The sequence below is a fragment of the Ciconia boyciana genome, chromosome 10, assembly GCF_034638445.1.
Source record: "Ciconia boyciana chromosome 10, ASM3463844v1, whole genome shotgun sequence".
NCBI classification, from domain to species: Eukaryota; Metazoa; Chordata; class Aves; order Ciconiiformes; family Ciconiidae; genus Ciconia; species Ciconia boyciana.
The window spans coordinates 3,186,680-3,214,446 of record NC_132943.1 but is presented as its reverse complement, the minus strand read 5'-3'; the positions used below and the strand labels follow the sequence as shown (position 1 = coordinate 3,214,446).

Below are 27,767 nucleotides of genomic sequence, written 5' to 3'. Positions count from 1 at the left end.
AAGGAAAAGCTTAAAGCAATGGTCATGGTAATAACGCCCTTAATGGCAGTTTCTTTGAGGAGAAGGTACGTTGTTTGCTTCAGCGGTGCTGCACCTATTGCACTTACATGCAACTAGCGTGTAACCAGAGTGTAAGACTGATGTCCTATTTTTGGTCAAACTTAACTGCATTTTTGCTACCCTCTAGAATAGGTAAAACAGACCTGCAGGTACGGACAGCCTAGGTTTTCCTGATCAGTCATGCAGTTGGTCCATGGTCCTCCTGGGTGGGCAGATCGGAGCTCTCCATCCAGCTACAACTCACACGGAGGACTCCAGTAAAAGTTGAGTTAAACAAAACACATGCTGTGGCACAGCAAGATGCACCCACGTCTCGGATACTGAGTGGCAAGAATATGTACTTCAATAACGCCAAATCTTCTCAGCCGCACCTGACAGCGTGAAATTGCTGAGTGGTTGAAAGAAAGAGAATTAGCTAAAAATTAGAGGAAGCTTTAGAATCCTTCAGAACCAAAACAATTCTTTAATCTTTCTGCCTTCCTGCTTCAAATTTGTGATATAAAAGAATGAAAAATTTTTTAAATATTACTTGCTTGTCTGAGTTTGTATGTATATTTTCTATTTCTATTTCAATAGATATGCTGTTATGCGTATCTATTCTAAAGTAATACTGTCTATTAAAAATCTAATGGGGCCTAGGGAAGCCTTTCATTAAAAATAGATCATAAGAAAATTCTGTCTAAGCTTAGCTAAGATCCATATTACCCATATTTGGGCAGTAAAACTAAGATTTTATAGAAATATCCCAAAGTTTGATACCAATCTGTGTGAAAAGATTTTCTAATGTATTTTTCACTTTCCCCAAGAAATTCGGGAAACTCGGCGTCTGAATTATTAACTGAATTTATGTTTATGGTTGATTTCATATTAATAAATTTTTGCTTTGAGAGCCTCTGAAAAATGCATCGCTAAGGTCCTGGGCCGTCTTTTGCCAATTTGACATTAGTTGTGCCCATGCTAAAAGGAAGAATTAAAAAAGGCACCTAAATTATCACAGACAAAGCCACTTAAAACAGATTTTTAAATCTTAGAAACTGTTTGACACATCAGGAGCCTCAATTCCCCATCCCTGGAGATCAGCATGACTGAGAATTCAGCCCTAGTCACTTCTGAAAATAATGTCATTTATTGCTACAGATCACCCCAGTGAGGTGCTTGGGTTTGGTTTTGCAGGGATTGGGGGGCTGGAGAAAGAGAGGAAGCTTCAGCCTTCAATATAAAGCTAATGTCTATTGTGTCTTTAAAACAAGACATTTACCACCATTTTTTCAAGTTTTATGGTTAGGATTTTTTGATAGAAATATTCCTTCTATTCCCATTTGACAGCATAAAATACAGGTGATCTCTGAGAGCCTGAGCAGCTAATTTTTCTTCTGCATTGCAACACATTTCAGGATCACAGACTAATTTAGGTTGGAAGTGACCTCTGGAGCTCATTGGCTCTGACCCCTACTCAAAGCAGGGACACGTTGGAAGTTAGCTTTAGTTGCTCTAAGCTTTGTTCAGTGGGTTTTTAAGTATCTCCAGTGGAAAAGATTCCCCAGCTTCTCTGGGATGCTGCATCAGTGTTCAACCAAACTCACTGTGAGTTATTTTTCCTTGTGCTTAATCAGTTTCCCTTGTGGCCGCTTGTAACTCTTCCCTCCTCCTTTCATGGTGGACCTCCAAGAAGAGCCTGGTTCTGCTCAGCAATCAGATCCCTCCTTCGCCTTCTCTCCCCACACGGAGCAAACCCAGCTCTGTCCGATGTTCCTCATACGTTAGGTGCTCCAGCTCCCAACCATCTTGGAAGCCCTCTGGACTTGCTCCTGTATGTCAAAATTCTCCAGGTGGAGTATCACAGTGCAGAGTACAGGGCAAGAATCACTTTCATATTTAGCTTGCACTTAAATACATACACTCATTCTTTCAAATTAACTTCAATTTGTTATTACCAACCTCCACTTTGACCCACGTGATGTCTGCGTGATGATTTTGAACCAGAAATGGGATTTTCCACACCCTGTTTTTCTAAAAGAGGAACCGTGGAGGAGCTGACATGGCTATCAGCAGGTCCGTGTAGAAGCTCAGCAGCTATTCCTGGAAGGGCACCAGGTGGCCCAGCATAGCAGAAGGATTGTGCCTTAAATAGCATTGCAGCTATTTGAGCTCCTGGAAGCTCGGCACTAGCTGCAGTTCATCCTGCCCCACTGAACCAGTATCGCTGGCAACAGCTCTTTCACCTGGAGCTAGCTGTGACTTAGAGCACCTTATTGTATTTCAGTATTTAGCTTTGTGGCTAACAGGAAAAGGGGAGTTACAACAGGCAGTTGGTGTCTAAGCCTTGCAGGTGATGAGTTAATGCCGCTGGGCTGACTGGGATATTCCTGCGAACACATTGCTCCTGCTTCTACATTTTATTTTTCCTGGGACGTAGCTCATGGCTTGAAGAGTTGAGCCATCTGACCCCTTCAACCATTTAATATTCTCTCTTATAAGGTTCATAAATACAAAGTTTCCTGCCACAGTTAATTTCTCCAGGGGCAGAGAGCCACCAGAAAGGCCATCTTAGAGCAAGAAGAAAGGGCTCGTAGAGTTACTGTGAAGTGCCCCGGTAAAGCACAGCTTTCCTGACGCATCCCAGAACTGTTGGTTCTTGAGATCATGGGGACAATGCAGCGCAGATCAAATATGTTGACAGACAGATTAATTTCAGTAAATACCACCACAACCTGAGAATAAATCTTCCCCCTGCACCGTGGTGATCCTCAGTATCAGACTGTTTTTTCTGTATTGTTCTTCCCCTTACACAGCGCTCCCTCTCTACTTCTTTTGTTAACAGCAATTTAGAATAACCATTTTGTTTCATTTTTTGAAATGATTTTTTTCCTGATTTTGCCATGCGGTATTATGTTTTGCTGGAAAGTGGCAAAACAGTACAGGAAAAGCTTGATAATGTTCTCATGACCTTAGGAGGCTACACATTGCAATAAGCCTAAAGCTTTAAACAAAGAAATTGCTATTGGGCTAAATCTATGCCTTTGGTTTTCTGCTTTGACAGTAATATACTTTTTCTTGCTAGAGCCACCATATAAAAGTTTTATTGACTCGGTGTTGAATATAACAAGAAATCAATTAGAAAGTGTTTTCTTTTGCTTTACGGGTTGCTGTGGGTCAGTGGCAGACAATACTTTGTGTGCATTTATTATTATTTACATTTTGAGTACCGAGTGGGTAACATCTCAGAAGAATGGGTACATGAACTACAAAGAAATCTGTCTTTATATCTCCTGTTGCAGTTACTGTAATAGAATACTGCCTGATAGTTAAGGTGAGAGGAGAAGGCATCTCTCGCTTCATTATATTTTGCTTTCAAGGAAAACTTAAATCTGTCATTCTTTTTGATCAAAGAAAGCGTAGCCCATGTTGCATTATAATTTCACTGAGAGGAAAAAGCTTGGCAGCTTACAAATGTATTTTGGATAATCCAGACAGGTTGGGATTACAACTCCTTGCAACTCCTAGGCTTTATAGAGCATTTTCCTCTAAAGGATTAACCTGTGACTTCAGGAAAAGCTCACAAAAGTATGTGTGTGCTTAAAATCCAGAAAGAACTGTGCAAAGAAATTCATTAACAAACAACCACTTGGGGGAAAATGGGAATGGATTAATTTGGGCTCCTTGAAAATATAACTATTGCACTGGCATTTTTTTCAATCGAAGATTTATACTAAAACTCTGATGTAATTTTCTTTTTATATAACAGCAGTATTTTCCACTCCTTTATTTCTCCTTTGTTTCTAAGAGTGATTAATTAGTAACACTATTCAGGTACTTGCAGAAACATTACCGAACCCAGTCATTCTTTTGTCTTATAAGATTTTTGCTACACCTGGAGTAGCCAGAAGCACTTGGCGTCCTAATTTTTAATCTCATAGGCATTATTCAGGATTTCAGGGTTAGAAATTCCCATCACACCTGAGACATTCCCTGATTTTCCTGTGAACAAGCATGGGATGTATTGCACAAATGTTACTAGAGCCTTCAAAGCCTCAGGAGCAAGGAGTAAAGCTTGCCAGAAGTTTGTCTGGCATTGACTCACCGTGGGGTAACCTAGATAGAAAGTGAAACGGTTGCAACTGGTTTTCTAGTACGGTGTAACAATGCCTGTGCAGGCTTTTCAGAAACTGTCCCACGTGGGTTGTTTGCCTCTTCCGTTCTCTTCTTGTTTCAAGCTGTTTTCAGCTGCTCCTGCTCCTCTGTGCACTGGCTCTCCAGTAAATCCTGCCTCTTCCCCATGACCTGTGCCTGCTGGAAACTAGGTGTTTGCAGTGCCCTGAGATGTCTTCTGCCCAGGAGCCACCCTAGGAGACCCTGGGTGGCTACCTGGGCATTTCTGAGCCTCCTCGGATATTCGATTTGCTGGGGAGAAGGCAGTCTTCCTGCACTTCTACACAGAGTGAAATTTTTATTTAAAATATTTATGACAAAATTATTTTTTCTCAGGCTTTCCCATTCCTATTTGGCTACATATCTTCATCGTAGTTCCACCAATATTACCTTGAGTCATCCATAATTTGCATTTGCAAGCTTCCAAAGCTTACATGTGAAAACTCAAACTTGAAGGCATCACCTTTCCCACACTTTCACCAGCGTCCTCTTACCCTCTCTGCTCTATCCCACGCCCACAATTCAGCTCCCACTTTTAACTCTTTTCTTCCTTTTTTTCCTGTGTGAAGTTCAGAGAAATGTTGTGAACAGGTACTGCTGTCTGTACTCCAAACCTGAGTCCGGGACACAGGGAGGCAGCTCTACACATCCAGCTTCAAGTTCAGTCTTCGAGGAATATGTAGTTAGACTCAGCTGTGTGAAAATATCCTCTCGAGATCAATTCAAAGGGAAACAAAAGCTCTCAGAGGCGTGAACGGCATTATTCATGCAGTGAGAGTGCCTGTGGATCTGTATATGCACCAAACTTCCCTCTTCTTGATTACTCAGCTTTCTCCCAGCGTTGAGCTGGTGCGTACTCCAGAGTGGCCTTTTCTCAGCTCTGCATCGCACCCAAAACACGGTGTGCCTGCACCGTGCCCTTGGTGCATACAGTCCACCCCTCGCCACCACACGCCCTGGGCAGCTGACCCAGCCCAGCACTCAATGACTGGGACATGTAGTGACCATGGGCCAGCTGCAGCTCCTCACCCAGGTCCTGCCAGTTCCTACTGCCTAAATATACCACGTGGAGCTGGCTGCACGGGAAGGGCTGGTTGAATACACATGAACATCTACAGCTGGTAGCTCACTTGCCTTTTTTAATACAACTAGTTCATCCTCTCTTATCCCTGTTTGCTCCCGCCTCTCCCATTGTTTGAGTTCAAATCCCTGAAGTGGGGCTTTCCAGGACAGGACCCAGCAATGGGTACGATGCATTGAAGTCCACCTCCAATGTAAACACGCTGCTCCTCCTTCCAAAAAGAGTTTAACTGTGAACCAAAAGCACAAGAGTGAAGAAGCTGAGCATGCTAATAGGCAAACTTCTCCCATCTTTTCAGGGAGCAATGCTGAATCATTAGTCACTTAAATAAGAATAAATTGCTCAGCTGAGCACAGCTTGCAACATTGTTCCTGAGGAAGCAGTAGCTGGTATAAATGCGTGACTTTCCTGGAAGCAGGTCTTCTAACGTGTTTGTATATTTGTCAAGATATGACTGTACATGTAGCAAGATATTTCTGAACTGGTCGATGACAGTGACCAATAGCAATTTGGAAACGACAATACTATATCACATTTGCTATGACTGATATCTGCATAATAAAAGTGTCTTTTTAATACTATTTTCTTAAAAAAACTCCTTTGGCAAAGAAATACAGACATTTGAAGCTTGAATACATTTTTAAACCTGTATATTGATTGCATAGCTTGCAACAGAAGACTAAAAACTTTCTTTCGTTATTATGAATTTATGCACTGAGAGTGTACTACAAACAGTATCACCACTGTACTATTCATTGCCAACGTGACGCGTTCGTTTTCCTTTTGACTTTTCTTGCAATCAAGCTAATATTTTTGTTTCTTGATGCACAACAACCTTGTTGAGAGACTCTTGTTTTTCTGTGATTGCTTTCAGTCCCATTTTCCAGAAAAATGGGGGGAAGTACAGAATGCACGATGATAGTACTCCAATACAAGTGATAATAAACTTCCCTCCGATTAGCATCACAGGCGAATAAAAGTACAATCTTTCCTCCTAGGGAAACGCCTCTAGAGTACAATGGACAGCAGTGATTTGGGGCAGGGGAATTGCTGCGAGGAGCGAGACCTGGGTTATTTCTGCACAGCAGCTATCATCGGTGAGAGGAAATCGTTCTCACAAAGTGGTCTTTTGCAAGCACTGGTTAAAGGGTGTCATGCCATCCTTTCACTGCCCAAGCCTGGCAAGCCTTGATAGAGAGTGCGAGTGGCCTGTGCTACCGGGGACGCTGATGAGACCCAGCTTGGTGGTAACCTACGGGGTGATGGCATTCAGAGGAACAGCGACACAGAAAGAGCAAGAGGAGGAGTAGCAACCACAGGCATCTTGCTGCTGTAGAGGTGGGGTGGCTACCTGGTTCTACCCCAGCTGTAGAGAAGCACCGAAAAGATTTTCTTTTTTAAGGGGTTATGGAAGGACTTAAGAGTTTGAGAAGGGAAAAAAAGACTGAGATCTGATGGTGTGCACGCTAAAGGTCTGGTATACACACAGATAAAGGAAAACAAACCGTACTGGAGAAGGTAGAGTTTTGCTGGTATAAGAGCATTTACAGCAGAAGCTTTCTGCCTGGACACCTCGAGAAGCCTCGGACTGTGCCCATGCTGGAACTCACAAAATCCAGAATTCAGCCAGGCACCCCGACGTCAGGCTCGCACTCAAGCTATCCCGCCACAATGGAAAAAACAGTGTGCCGCATCGGCAAAGGTGTCTTTCCGTGGGGAGACACTTTGCTGCCAGCTGCCCCATGGTTCCTATTTTCAGCGTATTAAGCCATTAAATATGCCCTTCCCGCACCGGCAAGGACTGCTACTCCAGGTCAGGCCGCAGCAAATTGTATCAGCCTCAGAACTAGGTGGGCAGGGAAAATGTTGCCATTTTTAGTCAGTGAGAAAAATTGTTATATCTGGGCCACTAATCCAGATGACTGCCATTGTCAAGATTTTTTTTTTTTTAGGTAAGCTTGTGGCTTTTAGGGTATTTATAAAAAGTTACACTTTGTGTATTTCCCGATTTCTTATTTTTACAGTGGCCTGTAAATTTATTTTTAGAAAGCAGACCCACTTCTACCCATGCATTAAAATTCAGCAGAATTATGAAGCTCTGAAGAGGAAAGGGAGCATCTCTTACTGCTGGGGCAAAGGTTTTCACAGAGTCCATTTTAGGGAAATTCCTTCACTCTGGCTTCTGAACTCTGAATAAAAATTGTAATAGTTTTTAATGCTCTGTGATTCTTACTTTATTGGCACGCACAAAGTCAATGATGTGTCTGGGAAGTGGCAGGATGGGGTTTATTTTTTCATTTTTAACGCAAGCTGGGGAGCTCCCAGCTCCTCAGAACATACTGATTTAAAAAAAAAAAATTAAAAAAATCTTGTATTTGCCTCCTGTGCTGCAAGACATTGGGATAAATTTGTATATATTTGTAAACTTAGTTATGTCTTTCTCTGCTAGATTTTTCTAAATGACAGTTGAGTAAATCTCTCTCTTCCTAAGGCCTACTGTTACTTTCCAAAACTTAACAGTATAAATACAATCCTTACCATGCATCAATTTTAGCAGTATTTTTCTAGTTCCTGTCATAACCATTCTTTTCCTCTTTACTGGTCACTGCATTGTGAAGTTGCTTTTTTGCCTGGTAGTAAAACAAGTGAATGCGCAACTTTTAGACTAGTCATGTGTCAGCAGTGGAACCTGCAGCGCTCTTCAGAATGACCAGGCAGGGACTAGCCCGTACCGTGCCGAGCATCATCTGGTTTTGTTTAGTGCAAAGGGCTTTTTTTTTGGTTGAGGAGGAAGGGGTGAGAATAGGGAAGAGTATTTGTTTGTCTTAAGAGAAATAATAAAAATCTATGCTGAGATTTCCTCATATAGAGGAGGGCTTTGGTATTTATACTATTTGGCATTAACCCCTTCTGTTCACTTGCATATATTCTATTAATGACATAGAAGAAGCTGTTACTTTGAAGCCCCTGGCCAGTCTGCCAAACCTACGCGTGAGTAACCAAACCAGCTGCCTTCACGTGGCCTCACTTCACGCTTTCACTGCAAAGTCTGCAAGACCACACAGTGTGATGCCAATGATGCTGCACTGGGTCTCCTGTCAAATCTTGCCTGTCAAATACCAGAAGAACCACCGATTCCCTCCATGCTGACCATTTTCAACATTAAGTGATGTCAAATAGGTTCAAAATGCTTTTGGTAGACTTTTTAGAGTTTATGATTTTCAGTGGGTTTATCTCTTGAGACATGGTGATTTCTGTGTTATGAATACATGTATCATATTTAAGCTATGAATATCCTTATTATTAAATACCCTTTGGCAAAAAAGTATTACTGTTTTAGAACACCACTTTGTTTTCAAATGCCTCATTTTTGCTTCCTATTCTATCCTGCCTGTTTTAAAAATCAGCCCCAGATTCTTGTGTTTCTGAGCTGCACTCGTACTGATGGCTAATGGCTTTGCCTGATGTTCTGTATATGCTCCATGTAAATACTAACTGTGAGAGAGATGAATATAGACATGTATGCATGTCTACATCGATGAAGAACAAATTTCAGCCTACAAAGGTAAAACTTAATGTTTTTATCAGCGCCTACGAATGACCTCTCTTAAAACGAAAGCTTTTGCAACCTCAGTGATTGCTATCTGTTGGGCAAACTCGTTGTTCTGTGTAGTCAGTGTCAGAGAAGGATATGAGGAAATAGTCTGTCATACAAACATGCAGGAATTATGGAATATAATTCTAAAACAAATTCATCTGGTTTCATTAATTGCATTGTTGTCAACTTACTTGTTGAACAGTGTCATAAAAGAGCGCAGCCACAGTCAACAGTAGATTTATCTTTTGACTAAGAATCCAAGACTTTATACAACAGGAAGCAGCTCCACCAGGTTCCTTTGAAGAGCTGATGACCCCTCCTGCTGCCTGGGTTCACCTGCAGACATAAAGCACACCTTCCTTTCATTTTACACATATTTCTTGACATGGAAGTTTTTGGTATAAAACTCTTAAATCAGGAGCTTCCTGCTGCTTCCTAGCTCAAGCATCTTTCATTGTTTTACCTTCCTGCGATAATTTTGGGAATCAGCTATTTTCATAGCTGCCTTTTTATTTAGTTTTATATGGTGTCTGTTGCTGTTAGGCTCAAGATTTTAACTTAATTTTTGACTTTTATAATTTTCATTCAGCGCTTTAAATCTCCCAAGAAGCTATTCCATACTAGATTTCAGGTTTTGGCTGATAGGTTTTGGTGACCTTAAAGAGGAAAACGTGCGGGCTGCCAGTCCCCTAAACCCTTTGAATAATTTGAAATAGAAATGGTTTGGAACAGCTGATACATTTAACTCTGAACATTAGCCACTAAGCATGCTTAGTAGCTACTTTGATCAAGCTCTTTTTCCTGACAAAACCCCCTTTGAAATGAATAGGACAGAGGTTCCTTTCACTTCAATAGGAGTTCTCAGACATAGGGAGAAAGAAGGACTTCATAACCTTTAAAAAGACTCCCCTAGTCCATTCATAGATCTCCTGGAAAGCTCAGCACTTTCCCTTGTGCTGAAGTTACTAAGCCAGCCTCCTGGCTACTTTTAGGCTCCCTTCTAGTGAAGCTTTGCTTAAACATGAGATCAAAACACTCCACAATGAGGCTGCTGCTGCTGCTACCAAGGCAGGAACCCTGAACGTACAACGGCTGTATCAGTGACATCGGAAATATTTGTTAGCATAGATTCGTCAGCATCACTTTCCTAATCGCGCCTGCTAATCCTTGTGCAGCATGTACCTGGCACGTTGCAGAAGACAAAGACAATTCTTCTATACGCTTCGTAACGTGATGATTACTGTTCTGTATTTACAGTCAAGTCATTAGCAACCTAAAATTCTAGTTGTCTTTTAACACCATACAATTAATTAAGGTTTCAAACACCCCACAAGGCTGAATAACACCATGCCTTGTCAGAGGCCATTAACCACTTCTGGAATCTCTGTTTCTGTACTGTCCATGCATTTGGGGTTTTAATATTTCTTGTACTTATGAGGTAACAGCACACAAAGTAAAGAACTATTACATGCTCGTGACATAACATGTCGCAATAATGTACACTGAGATTTCTTGACATAATCGCCCATAAGTGATGCTTCTGCTTGGCGTAAGACTAATGCAGTGAGATGTATGTTATAAGCAAAAAAAAAAGAAACAGAAGAAACTTGCAAAAAGACCACCAGAAATGACCCAGGCTTTAGGCAGCTACAGTGAGAACAAGCATTCCTTGTGTTAAATGTCACAACGGAGAAGCAGAACCAAAAGCAAGGGCATGATAAAGCACCCGAGCCTATGTAACTCTAACATTTCCAGTGATATATGTGTTCAAATGAAATTTGGGTATTTTTGGTCTATCCAGTATGCAAGTGTGCATATTCAGTTCATTACCTTACACAGAAAATATGAAGACAAGTCAGAATTCAACTACTGAACACGTAATCTCGTTTGAGACATTGTTTCCTTGATTTGTGCATCAGAAGTAAGTTATTTTATCTATAGGTCAGGTACAGCTCATAATGTTTTTACAGCTGAAATTCTTCAGAAAACCTGTAATATTTTACAAGATGAAGAGATCAGATTATGTACTGGAAAGATGTATGGTTCTGGCTTAAAGCTAAGCTAATGTAAGTTGAAACTTTAGTTCTACCCATGTTCAGCTCTGGGCAATGGCTTTTTTGGCTACATAAAAAAACCTCAGTGTCCTACAGGGCATCATTTAAAAAAAATTGCACTGCTTGTAGAAATAAAATAATGGGATGAGTTTAGGACTAAGAGCCACCTTGAGGGTAAATATGTTGCATTTTTGTTCTTTTTTTTTGGTTTAAGCAGTGAAGAAGAACAGAAAACGCACACAAAGGGAAAAGGTTATTATTATCTATTGTTCAGTTGTGCTAACTGAAAAAGCACAAAAATCTGACGGCAGTGTGTAAAATGCCTCTTTCTTGCTAGAAGGGAAGCAGAAAGAGGAAAGTCCTTGTTTTGTAACTGCTTGAGGAAGTACTTCAGGAGGAACTGCCTGTTCCACGCAGCTAACCTAACCTTTTCAAAGCCACGCTATCTGTACAGCAGGGCCATAACAGAATCTATGTAATGGCATTTATAAGGAAAATGCATGAAACATGAGCTGAAAATGTGTTTTACTTACTTAGACTGGAATTCATGCCCCTCATACGCTCTTTGTCAACAACTGTAGGGGAAGCTCACACTTGGGTACAACTTCAAATGTCTGTGCTAAGACGTGAAGGTGGGTCCCAGCAGGTGAGGCTGAATTCGGTTCAGCGTTTACTTTAGACACATACTTAAGTAGCTGATAAACAAGACAACTTCAGGCGGTCGCCTGGTGGGGGAACATTCACAGAACTCCTCTCCCCCTTTCGCTAAATCAGTCCTCAAAAATGCGAACCTAACTCCTGAGCTGCTGAGGGCTGCAGTGACTATCCTTGCTGCCACCTTTGTCCAGCCGAAACAGCATGACTATCTTTATTTCAGCTCCTAGTTTCTCAGAGTTCTTGAGGCTAGCGTATTCTAGAGAGCTGCGAGGATGCACAAGATGCAGAGTCTCCGGCTCAGGAAGAGCCCGTGGCTTAATTTGCTTTATGACCTCCGTATCAGTGCTGCGCAGCAAGACTGAGATGCCAAAGCTCATGCAGAAGTGCGTCGCAATTCCTCTTTGGAAAATGGCAACCGTCTGCTGCTACCAATCAACTGTGAATCAGTTTGGGGGTATCAAACCGATTTTGGGTGTTGGAAGTTTGGCCACTTCTAAAATGCTGCCAAACTATAAATTCTAAGCTAGAAGCTACACAAGTTTTAAATATTTGCATGTTAATTCTAATCCAAGTCAAGAAATGTCTGTCTTTATGAATACAAATATTTGAAGGGAATTATAACTAAGTGCAATCTATCACAGTTTTGTTCTCTGTTCCTTTTCTCATAATTTTTAAAGCTTCATTTGTTCATATGATTATTACTGAACATTAACCTGATGCTTTCATAGGAGTAGCTAATATAATAAAGATCTCTCTCCCAAGCTAATTTGGGTCCATGGCTCATGAATGTAATGTTATTGCTGCTTCCTTTCTCCTCTTCTGTATTACTGCACTTGGTTCATCTTCCTTACCTCTCTCTAGCTGACACAATTCTTTATTCTTCATTTTGTAAATCACATGTTTATCATGAACAGAAGTTGTATTTGCTATATAAAACCATATAAATAACGAATGCAGCAGGTAACTAAAAATGAACAGCAATTCAGAGACTGAACCTATTTGGTCAAGCCTTTTTTTTTTTTTTTTTTTTTTTTAGATCAAAAAATGGAATATTAGATACAGTTGGTACTGTGGTCCAAATGGTAACACAGTCAAGTTTTGTCTGCCTAACAGTTCCAGTTTATTCCAGAGGCAGAAGATTGCCCTGACAAGTCCTGTAAGAGCTCTGAGGTGGAGGGGAGAAAAAGCAGATGGCCTGATCTCAGGGTGTCAAAATAATATGGAAGTGATGAGGTATTTGAAGTATTGAAGGCCTTTGATGAAGGGCTTTGCAGACTAAAGTCAATGCATTGAACCGATGTGGGAAGCTCTGCATCGGTGGAGGACCGTGGCTTTGTCCATGTGGAGAACTCGGGATTATTCTTTCCAAGTCGGACGCCTTGTTCAGCGTTGTATCCTTTGAAAGCGGGCCGAAGCAAATAGGAGCAGGCACTTCCACAGTAGAAGAGCATCAGGGGGCACACACCACACAGCTATCCCCGAGTAACTCCAGACCTACGGACGGGTCTTTAATACAAACTTCTGGGCATGAGAAGCACCTTATTTTGCGGTACGCAGAACTTCAGCCCCTCTTCGAGGCTCAGTCCATGCAGAGAGCGATACAGGACATCACTCTCGATGAAAAAGGAAAAATCGAGCAGCTGTGAGTTTGTTTCTGAAGTGTTGGTTTGTAACGATAACTGAAGTTAATGCTCCTGACGGCTGCTTTTATTGCTAAAACGTTTTAACCCCAAAACAGCTAACGATGCGAGCCGTCAGCCCGCGCCGTGGAGAGGAGCCCGGGGCCGGGGACGCGGGCTCCAGCACCGGCGAGAAGGAGCCCGCCCTTCCCGCCTCGCAGCCACCACACGGGCCTCCCGCCACCGGCACGGGGCGACCCTCGGTGTCTGTCACCGGCTCCGCTCCGGGGCGGCCGGCGGCGGCGGCGGCCGGCGGACAGCGGCGCTCGCAGCCACCACCCGCCCCGGCGCCACTTTCTCCAGTCACACGCTCCGCCCGCAGCGGGGGGCGGCGGGGAGACAGCGAGTCCCCCCCGTCAGCCCAGCCCGGCCCGGCCCGGCCCGGCCCGCCTCAGCGGCCGCCCCACACGGCCGCGTCCCGCCGCCCCCCTCAGCCGCCCGCCCTCGGCTGCGCGCGCACCGCGGCTGCCCCTCTCCTCCCTCCTCCCTCCCGGTCTCCCCCCCCGCCCCCCCCCCGAGCTCTCGCGTTGGCTGTCGGGATCGCTGGCCGCTTTGGTTAATGTCCGCCATGTTTGCCATGGCGCAGGGAGCGGATCGAGCGAGCCCGGCGCGGATCTAGGGCTGCGGGGCGTGCGCTGTGAGCTACGGGCGGCCCCGCGGAGAGCTGTTCCGGGGCGGCGGGACCCTCCATGGTGGTGCGGGCCGGGTGCGGGAGCGGCTGGGAGGCGGCGGCGAGGCCGCACTGAAGGCCCCCCCGCCCGCCCGGCCCCGGGGTGTTATTGTGAGGGGGAGACAATGAGCAAACTCTCCTTCCGAGCCCGGGCGCTAGACGCCGCCAAACCGCTGCCCATCTACCGCGGCAAGGACATGCCCGACCTCAACGACTGCGTCTCCATCAACCGGGCTGTGCCGCAGATGCCCACGGGGATGGAGAAAGAGGAGGAATCGGTAAGGGAGCCGCGCAGGGGGGGCACCATTGTTTATCAGACACCCCCCTCCCCTCACGGGAAATAGGCCATTGGCATTCACCAAGCGCACTACGCACGCTCCCCACCGCAGCGCTGCACGGTTCTTATGGGGCCCTGCGCAAAGAGCGCAGCGTAAACTGCTGTCCGACGCCGTAAGCGGGCCCTGCTCCGCCATCTTCTTTGCGTCCCGACTCGCGAGTGTTTTGATTAGTGTGGGGGGGGAGGCCTTTACGCTAGCGTAAGAAGGAGGAAGGCGCAAGATGCATCTCTGAATGAGCGAGGGAGCGCTGCGGCCGCAGTTGGCGTAGCGTGCCTTTGCTGCCGCCGCTTCCCTTGTGCGTGGGGAGCGGGAGCGGGGCGGCGGCGGCGCGGCTCGGAGTGCCGGCCCGCCGGGGCGGCCTGGCGGCGGCCCTGCGGAGGGGGAGCGGAGAAAGCGGGACGCTTCCTTACTACAGCCTGTCCACATGTGCGCTGGCAGGGTAGGGGGCTGGACGGCGAGCAGCTTTGGCTCGTAGAGCTCGTTCTCTGCTGCAGGTGCTGTGGGAGAAATTCTCGGTGGTTGTAACGAGTACGCGTCCTGCCCCTACTTTTTCAAAAGAGGTGTTTTGTGCTGCGTGGTGTGCATCAAATGTCAAATGCATCGGCTGGACGTGTTGCACTAAGTGTTAGGCTTTTAAGCGTTTAGATGATTTCTGAATAAACCAGCAAGTGTTAAAAAGTAGGTACGTGATGCTGGTTCTTCTGGTCGTGTTACAGGGGGAAAAAGCTTTTGTCCACTTAAGTAAAGATAAGTTTCTGGGGTTTTTGACGAGCAGTAAGGCAGCTCTACTTTGAAAATGCTTGCCCATGGTTTTGGTGTCGTTTGAGCGTACTGGTTTGTCTTGCTGATCTTTAAATGTCGACTCTTGTGCTCCGTAGAGTTGTATAAGGCTTCGATATAGGCTGTCGCCTGATGTGGCTGGACTTGTATGTAGAGTCGATAGTAACTGCACCCTCAAGAATTTCTTCAATGAATCTGTCTCCGCCTCAGCCAAACCTCTGTGCTGTGGATTGGCTTTTCGGAGGTTACAGCTGTCAAAGGAGGCTCCGTGCCTTTCTGATTGGTTTTCTGACTTGACTGTCGGTATTAAAAGGAATCCTCTGTCCTACCGTTGTGGGTTTTTTGTTGGGTTTTCCTTTTTTTTCTATTTCCCCCATTGTTTTACAATATGTAAATACACTGTGATCAAAACTTTCAGTACTTCCCAAAAAGTAAATTTCTGCTAGAATCTGGGAGCATATTTAAAACAACGACAGTTTGGTACTAACGAAGCACTCTTGGAGAGTAATTTGGTTTTCTCAGTCTTTAAAGTCTACTTGCAGTGGTGTGTTGGCACTTTAATATTTATAAAATATGTCTTAATTTTCAAAATGATTGTGTTATTTTGATAAATCATGTTTTAAATAAACTTGTTAATGGAAAATTGCTGTAAGGGCTCAAGCAAGCTGCTTGTGGACTGCTTAAATGATTGTGAAGAAGATTAGATTTATACCTGAGTAAAACTGCTTTAGTGTTGCACTAAATCGTCACTTTTCTGTAAGAGTGAGGTTGATTTTCTCCACGCTCAAATGTGGCTATATTTGATATATTATGTAATAGTCTCAAAATGAAATGGTCATCGAAGCAATATATAAGCATAGTACTAGACGCATCAGCCAGACAAGATTATAAACTGTACTATTAATAGAGTGTTTAGATTATTGCCGTACAGTGACAGTTTCATTCATGGAGTAGCCCTTTTCCCAGTGTTGCACAAATAATTCTTTAATGTAAATTTTTGTGGTAGTGGTATGTAAAGCCCTTCTAGAAAAGGCTGTTGTAGATGACAGTAGTTAAATATTTGAGAAATATTTAAACAGCTTTTATTCGTAGCGAATACTGCTATGATCAATTTGATGTGTTTTGAAAGGGACTTTTGCGGGGGAGAGAGGGAGATCCGTGTGTTCATTTCTGACATCTCAATTACTTGAGTGTCTCAAGGCCTTATTTTAGCCCAGCCTTTGGCCACGGGTGCATCTTGTGAAAGGGGTTTGGACCATCAGGGTAGCTGATGATTTACATTTGCTCTACAAAGACACAAAGCTGATGTTACGCTGGCCTTGGTATGCTGCTCTCCTTGCTGTGCCACCCTGCGTGAAGCCTTGGTGAAACCAGAAAGGTCTTGTAGTACAGTGTATCATGGGGTCAAATATCATCTTCCAGGTCTGACTTTCACTGAAAATAACTGTGTATTTACTGATTTGTGAGATTTAAAATGGTTAAGATTGACATGTCTGTCTGACCTGTTCTTTATAACCTAGTCTTGCTACTACAGGCATATGATTTGCTTTGTTCATGATTGATATTTTGTATCTACAAAAATGCAGATTTTGGTCCATTTGTTTTTAATGTGGGGTTTTTTTGTTTGTTTTTTTAACTAGTACTATTGTTTGGAACATAGGAAGGTTTAAAGATGGGGGGGTGCTTAATGATTATCACTCATTTCTACCACTATTACTAAAGTTATTTGGACTGCATATTAAAACGTCATGCAGTTGCTGTAGTCCCAGACTGGGCAACAATACGCCCTGCTAGTGATCCCACTACAAAAAATTATACTGCCCATTTTGTCAGTAGGAGCATCTTTGTTTGACTTTTCTTGTGATTTGATCTTGATGAATATTCTGGAACTATTTCTATTTAAGTATCTTAGAGATTTATATCCACTTGCAGTATTTTACAAATCAGCAAGTCATTTCTCTCACTTGGAGATTCCAGCTGTGAAAGAATTAGGCTTCTGGTCTGTAGCATGTTTATGTTAGCAAGTGTTTATAATTTACCCTAAATTAAACCTGAGGAAGAAAATTGTGTGGGTTTGTGTTTTGTTTTGGTTGGGGTTTTTTTTGTGTTGTGTGTTTTGTTTTTTGTTTTTTTTTTTTTAAACTTGTGAGAGAGATTACTCTTAAGCAAAAGCAAGACGATGTCCTTTTGTGAGCTTCAGAAACTGAGCAGGAACATTTTGTATTGTTTTTTTTTTTTTTCTGATGAGTAAGAGTCGTATTTCATAATGCTAATGAATTGTTTTGGCTAGAAGGGGGGAAAGTTGCAGAATAGATAAGCCCTGGTTTTGTTCCTTATTGCATAACTATGTGTTTTTTATTTGAATAAATATTACTGGAGATTGCTGAGTTGCACGTTGTGGGGGAAAAACCATGCTTAATAATGAGGCAAATTCAGGCTGAAGGCTTTCAGAAGTAAATTTACTTGAGTTGTTAGGAAGCTAAAAGCACGGTGGTAACTGATGATACCTAGATAGTCCGATCAAAGCTATCTGAACATTCATCTCAAAGTCCTTGTTTGAGCATACATTCATTTACAGCTAAGTTTGACATCACATGACAAGGCTAAGGTTATAGAGGAAAAAGTGCATGAATAGCAAGTTAAGGACGTGGTTTAATGTTATTAAAATGCTGACAGAGTACGAATGAGAAATTACTTTCATTCTCAATCCTTGAGTGAGATCCTCAGGGTGCTCTTTCACTGATCATTAAATACAATGTTCAATTTTGAGTATTTTGGCAGGCTGGAAGTAGTTAACCTGAAGAAATTTTTTTCTTGCTTTCTCTTCTGTTCATGCTCTCTCCATCCCTTAGTTCATTTGTTTTCTGTTTCAACACTAGAAACTTGAAGTGTTCAGCATCTGGCTTTCAAGGCATTGTGGAGCTAGTGATGCTTCTGAAGCAGCATGTTCATTCTCCTTTTAAAGCAGGAAGCATTAACTTTGCACAAGTCATAGTTTTTTTGTTTGGGTATTTTTGCTGATACAGTGTAACATACTGAATATGTTTGCTGATACAATGAACTGGAAGGGTTCAGTCAGGAGGACTTCAGAGTATGTGCATACCCACAGAGGTATTATTAATTTTGTGGCAATACTTACTTGCCTTTTTTTAAAAAAGCTTGTTATGACCCAGTCCTATATTCACATTTTCTTGCACATATTCTTATGCCTAAACATTTTTTTTTGTGATTTCTGTTTATAAGATCAAATAATAATTGCTTAATTTTTTCTTGGCGGGGCTTCATCCTGCATGCGTGAACATAAACACATCGATAGTGGTTGGGGACTTCAGGGGTGCTCTGCTTTTGCCCCTTTTGTCTATTGTTGAAATGGCACACATTTTACATATTATGCTTGTTTTTTGTACGTTGCATTAACTGATAGTGTCATTTTTTTATTAGGAGATTAGTGGAGCTGTGTCACATATAACAGCTGTGTCACATATTACATTGATATCAACGTAAAGGCAAGTAGTCTTGTTTGATACATATTCTGCATATTGGAATTGTTGAGTGCCTCCGTGCTACTGGCTTGCTTTCTGCAATGAAATCAGTGTTTGGAGTTTAGTGCTCAAGTCTCCCTCCTCCACTCCAGACACACTGTCATGTCTTGACTGGGAAGCATAAGTTTTTAAAATCTGATTTTGTATATGGAAATGTTACAGCTGGTTGTTTTCATAGCATGAATAGATTTTTTTTTCCTTTTAATCCCAACTTAGCAATAATTATTTATACTATATTATAGTTGTTAACCAGTAGGTGCCTTAAAACAATTACCTTAAACTTTATGATGACGATGGTATTTTCTTTTAGAGAGGTGAGGTTCTGTTGTTAGTTGTGCTCTTGACATTCATGACTTCTAGGAAGGTGCTTAAATAAATGCAGTCAAGTATTACAGACACATGCAGAACAGCTGAGGTTGGAAGGGACCCTGGAGGTCATCTTGGCCAACCCCCTGCTCAAGCAGGGCCACCTGGAGCCTCTTGCCCAGGACCGTGTCCAGATGGCTTTTGCATGTCTCCAAGGTGGGAGGTATCAAATGTGTGAGGACTTATTTAAGCTATTGATTAGAAGTACCTACCTGGTACTGTCTGCACTCAGGTTTGGGTTTAAAAACATAAACGTACATAAATGACTCCCCATGTGGACAGAACCTATTCTAACTTGAGATTTGTATGTCAGATGTGCATTCAGAACCTGTGGTTGAACCCTCAGAGTTGCTTACAAATGAGGGGCTTTGTAGAACAAAGAAGCAGCCAGGACACCAGTGTGTAAAATAGAAGGTCAACAGAGGATAACTTTAGTTCAAACCATGCAAATATTCTGTAAAACAAAAATCCCTCAAAAAGACTTTATGAAATTTTAAGTAAGAAACTCAAAAGATTATACATCTATGGACAACTAAGTGAAATCAAGACAGCAGACTTTCCTGAGAAAAGAAATGAGGTTTGTTTGATTAGAATCAACTGGCTTACGTGTCGGGGAAATGTAGTTCCCAGTAGAAGTTTATTTCTCCATTTCAGTTCAGTGCCTTTATTACTTATTTTGGGTATGTTTGGAGACTGCTGGGATTGCTGAAATACATTTGATAGTAGGTAGCATAATGCTGTGTTGTAATCTTTATTCATGGAATTTTAAACTTCAGTTCTGCTTGAGTCCTCTTCCCCTCCCTTCAGGTCCTGTATTTCTCTCCCTCCCTTTGAGACCCATTGCATCGTGCAGCGATGTCCCTCACAAGTGCATATTTAAGCTCCATTTCCCAGCCATTATTTCAGTTTTCAGCTGGGACCCTCTGTCCTTCCTGTGCTTTCACCTGCAAAATATTTTTGTGGCTAACAGAAACCTCCTTTCAGTCCACCACTAGTACTTTTTAACGTCCCATTCGATAATGGTATATCAGACTTAATGCAAAGTAGGTTGGATTGTGTTAGCTTGACACTGCAGTGGGGATGAAAATAAGCTGTTGATGAATGTGGACCCCATCTAAATGCTAGAGTAGCTGAGCATAGTTAACTGGTGAACTGTTAAACTGAGTAGCCTTTGTTTTAATTTCTTCTGGCTGTATTTATGTGGCTGAAGTTAAACAATACAAAGATTTGCTTGTAAGTCTCAAACTCGCAATCACTTTATTAGGGCTTATCCCATTAACACCTATCAGCTAACCTGTAACAACTGCTTGTGAGTATAGGCTTAGCCTGTGACAAATGTCAAGTAATTTATCTTGGAGTGTGCTTTTAAGATATGGCTGAACCAGACTAACTGTGGTCTGCAGCTAGTAGGGATGGCCTCCTTTTTGGAGTAGAGGCCCATCTGAGTCAATAATGGGAGGTGAAAGCCCACCATGGAAAAGTTGAGCATCCTGTACTTTTACGAGAAGTGGTAGGAGCGTAGGGGGATAGAAGACTTGGGAATGGAGAAGCATGAGACTACTATGCTTTTGGTGTCATCCTGAGGTTAGATGGGTTCCGCCGTATCTTAAAACCACACTCTTAATTTAGATAAAGCTGCGTTTTGGCTGCAGGCTAGAGTCGTATGCATGGGGTCAGTTAACACAGGTCAGTGAAATCTGTCCTAACTTGTTTGGGTGCCTGAGTCCACAGCAGAGAACAATGGTATCTGCATGGATGTTAATTGAGAGTCACACCTCAATTCATTATGTAGGAACTTTCCCTTTTAGGTAGGTTTCCTCAGGATGAGGTGTAATTGCATGATGAAAGCTTAGGAGAACATTTTGAAATCTGCCTCTCTGGGCTCTGTCGCTCTGCTGTGGAACGTCTCAAATGTAGGTAGCAATTTTTCCTTTTCCTTCAATTTAAGAAACCCTTGGAAAGAAATACCTCAGGCAGCTTCAGTTGTGCTCTGAATTACGTGGTGCCAGATTTCATGTTGCTCCTGCATGGCGAAATTGAGCAGTAGTCAGCTTTGTACAATTTCTGTGTTGATTGAGATCAGTTGAGATGTCCCGTTTGAATAATTTAGATCAACAGACATTAAATCTGCTTATATTAATCTTGGTTTTAATTATTTTTCATAAGAAAGATAATTTTGATTGGTGCTAGACATTCAGAAGGTTATTTGTAATTTATTTTGCCAACAAAGCTAATAAACTATGCCTTGTTTATACTTATTTGAACAGTTATATGCCTTAGCATATGTATCGTTCTAACTGTTCAACTTTTTAAAAGAGAAATAACACATTTAATATTTACATAAACAAAATTACAGTTAAATCTTAGGTGTTGCAAAAGCCATTGGTGGTGAAGACTAATTGTAGAACTGACATTTCTGTAACAAGTAGAGAAGAACTGAACCAGAACTGAATTACTGTGTATGAAGTAGAGAAGATAATCTTATGAAACTAAAAGTAATATCAATATAGACTGTCATAATTTCACACAGAATGTTGACTAGTTCTGAGTCAAAAATATGAAGTATTTTGGAATGTACTATTTTAAAGTTTTGATTTTAATCCATTTTGCAAATTCCTACTTGCTAATATGTGATAATCACTGTATAGTGTGACAGGTTAAAATACTGTACCTGTCCATAGCAGAACTGCTCTCAGTATAAGGGAGCAGAAGATTGCAGAAAAAAAAAATCTGAGTTCTTATTTTTCCTAATTTACTTTGGAGCAATTCCGATTGTGATTAATACATTTACACCAATAAAATGCCTAATCCTTTAAGGTAAAAGGCGAGATTACCACACCTGACTCTCATTGTTTCTTTAAAAAAAACCTTTTTTCTTCAGAAATAAGCCAACAAGGAAGTGCCTGAGTAAGAATATTGGGCTTTATTAGGTACAAATACGCCTTTGGTCTGTTACTATTTAAATGCACACTTTGAAGCGGGAAGAGTAGGTGTGCTGATACCAGAGTTGTAGCCTCTCAAATAAGTTATTTGGCAAAGAAAAAAGTTATTCCCCGCTGATAAATGTGTGAGTACAGAACTGGGTTGCTTTTGTCCACTAGACTTATTCTCTGGTCTCTGAAGTCTGGTGTGCTCAACACCTCACCAGTATGTCTACTTCAGTAGAATTTTTCTCTGTAAGGTATTTTCTCATGTTTGTCATCTTAAATTGCAAGAAGTTAGGGCTTACATTGCTTGCCTTGTGAGACTGTTCTCTGGTTTGTTAGATGTCACTTTTCTGTCAGTTTTCCATATCAATAAGCTACTGTTTTCTCCATTTTTATCTCATGTCCCCTGTGACACATAAAGTAATTCATGTACATATCAATTCTTAGCCAGCATATTTATAAATGTTTCCTGCCCCCTTTTCCCTAGTTTTCTGTTGTTTACATTTTAATTTATAATTTGGTTTTCTTAGCTTTCTGCCATTTTTCTGGCTGTAACTCTCACTTTTTATCGGTTTGACCAGTTTGAGTTGCAAAACAAAAAATATTTCTACTTTGAAGCATCCTAGTATGTCTGATTCCCCTGTGCTAAACTTAGATATAAACAAAATACTGGATGCCTTGCAATGGTATCCAATGACTAGATAAGTAAGATGGAGAGACACTGTTATTACAGAAAGTTAAAAAAAAAAAAATTATTGAGTTAAAGGTGTTTGAGTTAACGGAATTTTGTAGTTAATTTTTAATTTTAATTCGTACCGATTACTGTATATGCACTTGTGTGTTAATTTTTTTTTAAAACCTTTTTCTAAGTTGGCCTCACTTTAGAACCAATCTCTGGTATCTCTTTTTTTTATTATAATATGATGAATTTCTGTTTTGTCCGTCAGGTCTTCAGCACCCCAGGTTTCATCACTTTGGTGAGGACATTTGTTTTAAAAACTCTGTAAAACACAAATTCCCTGGTACCGGTGCATGTACCTCAGTTAAATAAAAATCCACAATAAGAACTTTGGATCTTCCCGTGGAAAGAAAATGTTACACACAAGTCAGAAGGTTGAATGCATAGTGCAGTAAGAGAGGGAGAGGTACTGTAAGCAACTTCTCCTGAATGTAAAAGTTATACCTGAAACTTTCTAGGAAATTGCATCGCTGATGAAGATGAAATTAACGGGCTCACTTGGTACCCAGACTCTTGGTAACTTAACTTCAATGCTAAGGCAGTAAGTTCTGCTTTGAACACAGGAACTTATTTTTAGTGCACATCTTTCACTTAAGCAGCCTTAATGTGTTCACACCTCTTGATCTTGGACTGTTGTAACCAGCCTTTAGGCTTCTAATAGGCACCAACAAAATGAGACCCCACTTAACCTGTGTGACATGAGTGAGAACTGATGTTTTGAAAGACCAGATCTTTAATATTAAGGTAACACAGTTTCTTTGCTAACAACTGTCATAGAGCAAGTAGCCTCAGAAGTCTTAGCCACGTGAGGTCTTGAGTAGCTTCAAGCGAGGTTTCCGTGCTGGGACCAGAAGCAGCGTGTGTTGTTATGAAGTTGTTGGGTAATGCAAATCTCTAATTGTGGGGTGAATTTTGGGGTGAACCCCACTGCGCTGCCTTTCCCAGGTCCTTGTGGCCTCCCGGTAGGGAGATGGGGCCTGTGAGGAGGTGTTACCAGCTTCTGTTGGAGAATTTCCAGTCTTCACTCCTAGTGACTTTTCCTCTCCTCTGCAAGGAGCACAGGTTTGTGACTCGTCGTCACATGAAGGTTTTGATGCATGGAGTTCAGGTTCTGTGTATGCTACTGTATTTAATAACAAGGAAAACTACTTGTTGTGGAGTCTCAGCCTTTTGTAATTAACCCCCATTGTGGGGTTAATTACATGAAAAATAAGAGAATATTTATATATGTAGGTGTATACCTTTCCATCCCTGTTTGTCTGACTTGGGACAATCAAGTTATGCTAATTGAAGCAAACTGTAACAAAAATAAAAAGGAATTCCTCAGGTGCAATGTGTTGCTAATCTTTTTTGTGCAAGGTTGCATTTGTTACCTGGTGAATGATACAAGTGTATTGCAAGGAGCTAGATGAAGACTGTTTTCTATGCCTTTTGACTAGATGTTGCACTACTTGTAACAATTTTCTCTTAAGGTCATACAAAGACATCTTGGGGGGGAAAAAAGGTCCTGCTTTTCAGGAAACATACATTTCTCATGAAGTACTGTACTCAGCATTTCCAAAAGGAATTCTTAATAATTCAGTTTAATTGTTATACTATAGCAATACTATTTTTAATAACTCATTTATATTCAAGTTTTGGCCGACTGGAAACTTGTATAATTAAATGCGGTTTTAAAATATGGTGCTCTAGGGTATTTTGATGTTTCAGGAACAGTGACAGTTTTGTGTCAATGACATGTTCATAAGTAGCGAACAATCATTTATAGGAATGAGAGATTGCTCATGTTCTCATACATTACTGCTGTCCCAAGTCAGTAGGTTAACACTTAGGATGTCTCACTGTTGTTTCATGTCCATTATTACACAGGATGATTGAAATTGCATTGCTTGCTTTTTCTGCATTAAACTTATTTAGAGATTTTTATTTTGTTTTTTTTTTTTTTTTGTGCTGCAAGGTTAACTAAAGCACAAAAATGATTTTAATAGTCTCTGGCCATCTCACTTCCCCTATCAGTGACCTCCATCAGTGTCTCATGGACTAATTTCCACTCTTATTGCCTGTCTTGCCTGTAATCCCTTTATAGTGCTTAAACTGGCCTCAGTCAGACTGCCAGAAAGGAAATTAAGGAATTTTTTGGCATTTTTTTGGTCCAGATTGGATTTTCTTCATTTAGATACACGGCTCCTATGTAGACCTATCTAGACACAAAGTGTCATCCAAGGATGTTGGGCTTGGTTAGGTGTTGCTGGTGGCCCTTCTGTTGTATTGTTTCAGCCTACATCAGCATTCTTGAGAGAATAGTCAGGTGATTTGTCTATAATCAGATGATTTGTATTTAAAGTATTCACAGAATGGCTTTTCTCTGTTTTTTAGATAGCACTAGCATTGCCTTGTGAAATTACAATTAAGAACTGGAAAAGGGAAGAAAGTGACAGAAAAGTGGTTTTTTTTCTGTTGACAGATTTTGTTCACTCACTTCTGAAATAATGGAGTAACTTTAGAGTAGCTAAATAATAAAAATCTTACCCATTCCAGGCACTTCTGTGAATTTTTAGGATGGAGTAGTACAATTTGATTCACTTTGCTGCTGCTGCCTCCTTCATTGAGTCGTCTGTAACAGCAGCCTACCACTAGTACATTTTTTTTGGCCTGTAGTCAGTCATAAGGAAGGCAAGTGTGTGGCAAGTGGTTCTTGTGATTGTTTGGGGGTGGGGAGTATCATATTGGAAAAACATGATATGGCCAAAAGTGAAACTGAGAAGTGGTTCCATGAGCCCTTTCCACTTGTGAGGAGGGCCTTGCACCATACCTTCTCCTGCTTCTTGTGGGTTTTCTTGAGCTTCCTTCCACTGAGAGTCAGAAACCCCTTAGGGAAACTGAGAGGAGTTTCAGTCCTACAAAGCAGCTTTGCTTTGGGTGTGTTGGTTTGAACTCAGTATGTGAATTTTTGTTGTTTGTCCAGCTCTCTGAATTACTTTATAACTAATACAACCTTTTAAGGGGACACCATGAATAAGAGGAAATGGAATAGAGTAATTCTCCACTGGATCAGTAGAGGGGGAAAAAAAAAATACCAGCTTTGCTAATTCACTCAAATATTTGCTTTTCACTATAAATTGGAAATGAAGCAATGAGTTTCTCCTAAGACACTCATTGCTGTCTCAAGGGTGAGAATTGCGGTGGTGCACAGAGAGGTTTCCTGCTCTATCTAGGACTCCGTATTTCAGTTAACTGTTTTCCATCCCAGGGCAGAGGGAGGGGAAAGAAAGGAACACAGCTCTGTAGGTATCTTCCCTTCCTCCCCTGCCCCTCTTAAGCCTTTCAGCTGCTTAGATCCACTTTCAGTTATTATAACATTAGAGCAAGAACTCAATCATACTTGAGATAACTGGTCATCATTTTGTTTACACTAAGTTGACATGTCCAGTAAGCTACTAATGGCTCAAGAAAAGGTTCATCCCTTTGGTGTTGTGGAGACAAGTGAATCCTTCTCTATAGAAAATACCAAGCTCTTTTTGCACTGAGGAGGATAAATATTCATTCATTGGCCATGTTTTTTCTGACAGTTAAGGACTGAAAGGGACAGAAGAAAACAAAATATTTTCTTTTACAGAAGAAAAAAGCTTACACTTTTGTCTTGGAAGTCTTAAAAAACTGGGTGGAGGGGTGTGCAAAGAGGGAGTAGATAGGGCTGTGGCTTTAGAAGGGGGAGAGGCCTTTGATTCAAGTAGCTTTTGAACTTCCTGACGCTTTTTTCTGTTACTAGCTGTGGTTGAGACTTTGCAAGATGGTTCTGCACATTTCAGATTTAAGTTCTATACTTTTTGTTTCTGAATCTCTGTATTAAATCTAAAAATGTCAATTAATTTCTATTTCCTAATTTGAATATAATGTTAAGCAAATAGGATCTCTAGGCTTTAGTAAGCTTTCCATGTTTTCTTTGCTTTAATTCTATTCTTGATTGCAGGTAGATTGGAAGGCTGACTCTAGGTTGGCCTAGAAATACCTTATTTTGAGTAGGTAAAGCTGTTAATAAATTCACTTTTCCATTGTACTTACAGTGGAGTGCTATGGAATTGAAGCCATCTGTCTTGCTAAGAGAGTTGGTTTTAACAGCAAAGCTGTAGTATGTTATGTTTTGTTTTCCGTAAGTCTCAGTAACAACTGTTGAGATATTTCTTTCATTAAGGTCAACGCTGTTGCAAATATCTAATGCAAATTGTGTGACCCGAAGCTCTGTTGTGAAAGGACAGGCAAAGAGGAAATTCTTTTCTTAAATAGTGTCACAGTAAACTGTAATATGTTTCTTTACTTTCTACCTCACAGGGTAAATGAAAATACTAATAAGTGAATAGAAGTGGTGAAATAACCTTTTTCACCGCAAGAGTTATGTTAATTGCTTGCAAGGTATAGTTTTAAGGAATGAAGAAAGGAACAGATACATTTAGTCCTAAAGGTTCATGTTCTGGGGTGACTATCCAATACGGAATTGCTCATTGCAGTTTCATAATTAAGACAGATCAGCTTTTCAGTGTGAAGATGGTATTCAACCATAGGCATCTCCAATCATGCTTGTCCAAAAAACTAGCACATTTATTTAAAGTACAGTAAACTCTGTTTCAGAGAGAGTGCTATGGGGGATGGCAACAGGGAACTTAAAGGATAAGGAAAAAAACAAACTGGTCTGTAGGATTCAAGTGCTCTGTTTTGCAGCAGTGGAATAAAAGGGAGTATATTGGTAAATATAGTTCTAACGACTAAAAATAATGTTTAGTATTGATCATTGTTTCCCTTAAAGCTTAACAAAAATAATCTTTAGGCGAATATTACCTGTTAACTTATTGTTGAACTTCTTTTCATAGTGAAGAAACTCCCAGATAGAAAGTTTAGAAAGAACAGGAAACCTGTGGTATTTCAGGGGTGAAAGGACATAGCAGTGAAGGTACCTTGCTCTGATTTGGGCTTTGCACCTGGTTCTGAACGTTTGCAACTAAAGCTAAGTATTTTTAGGTACCAGCGTTGTAGGATTTTTTTGGTTTTCCCCTCTGAGGAAAAATTAAAGCAAGGATTGCAGCGTCTCAGTATGGGTTCAGAGGCGTGATTTCAAGTCTTGTTCTGAACTAA

General features: G+C 41.3%; 2 protein-coding genes across 2 annotated transcripts in view; both read left to right on the top strand.

Annotated features, from left to right (window-relative positions):
* Window positions 1–8,536, top strand: part of MBD5 (methyl-CpG binding domain protein 5) — a 171,536-nt gene extending 163,000 nt beyond the window's left edge. Inside the window, exon 18 of the transcript XR_012044482.1 lies at window positions 6,289–8,536. The gene's annotated coding sequence lies outside the window, so the exon portion shown is untranslated. The remainder of the gene's footprint in view (window positions 1–6,288) is intronic.
* A 5,274-nt stretch (window positions 8,537–13,810) lies between these two features.
* EPC2 (enhancer of polycomb homolog 2) overlaps window positions 13,811–27,767 on the top strand; it is a 51,190-nt gene continuing 37,233 nt past the window's right edge. Inside the window, exon 1 of the mRNA XM_072874758.1 lies at window positions 13,811–14,226. Within this exon, the coding sequence (XP_072730859.1) occupies window positions 14,074–14,226 (153 nt within the window). The 5' untranslated portion in view covers window positions 13,811–14,073. The remainder of the gene's footprint in view (window positions 14,227–27,767) is intronic.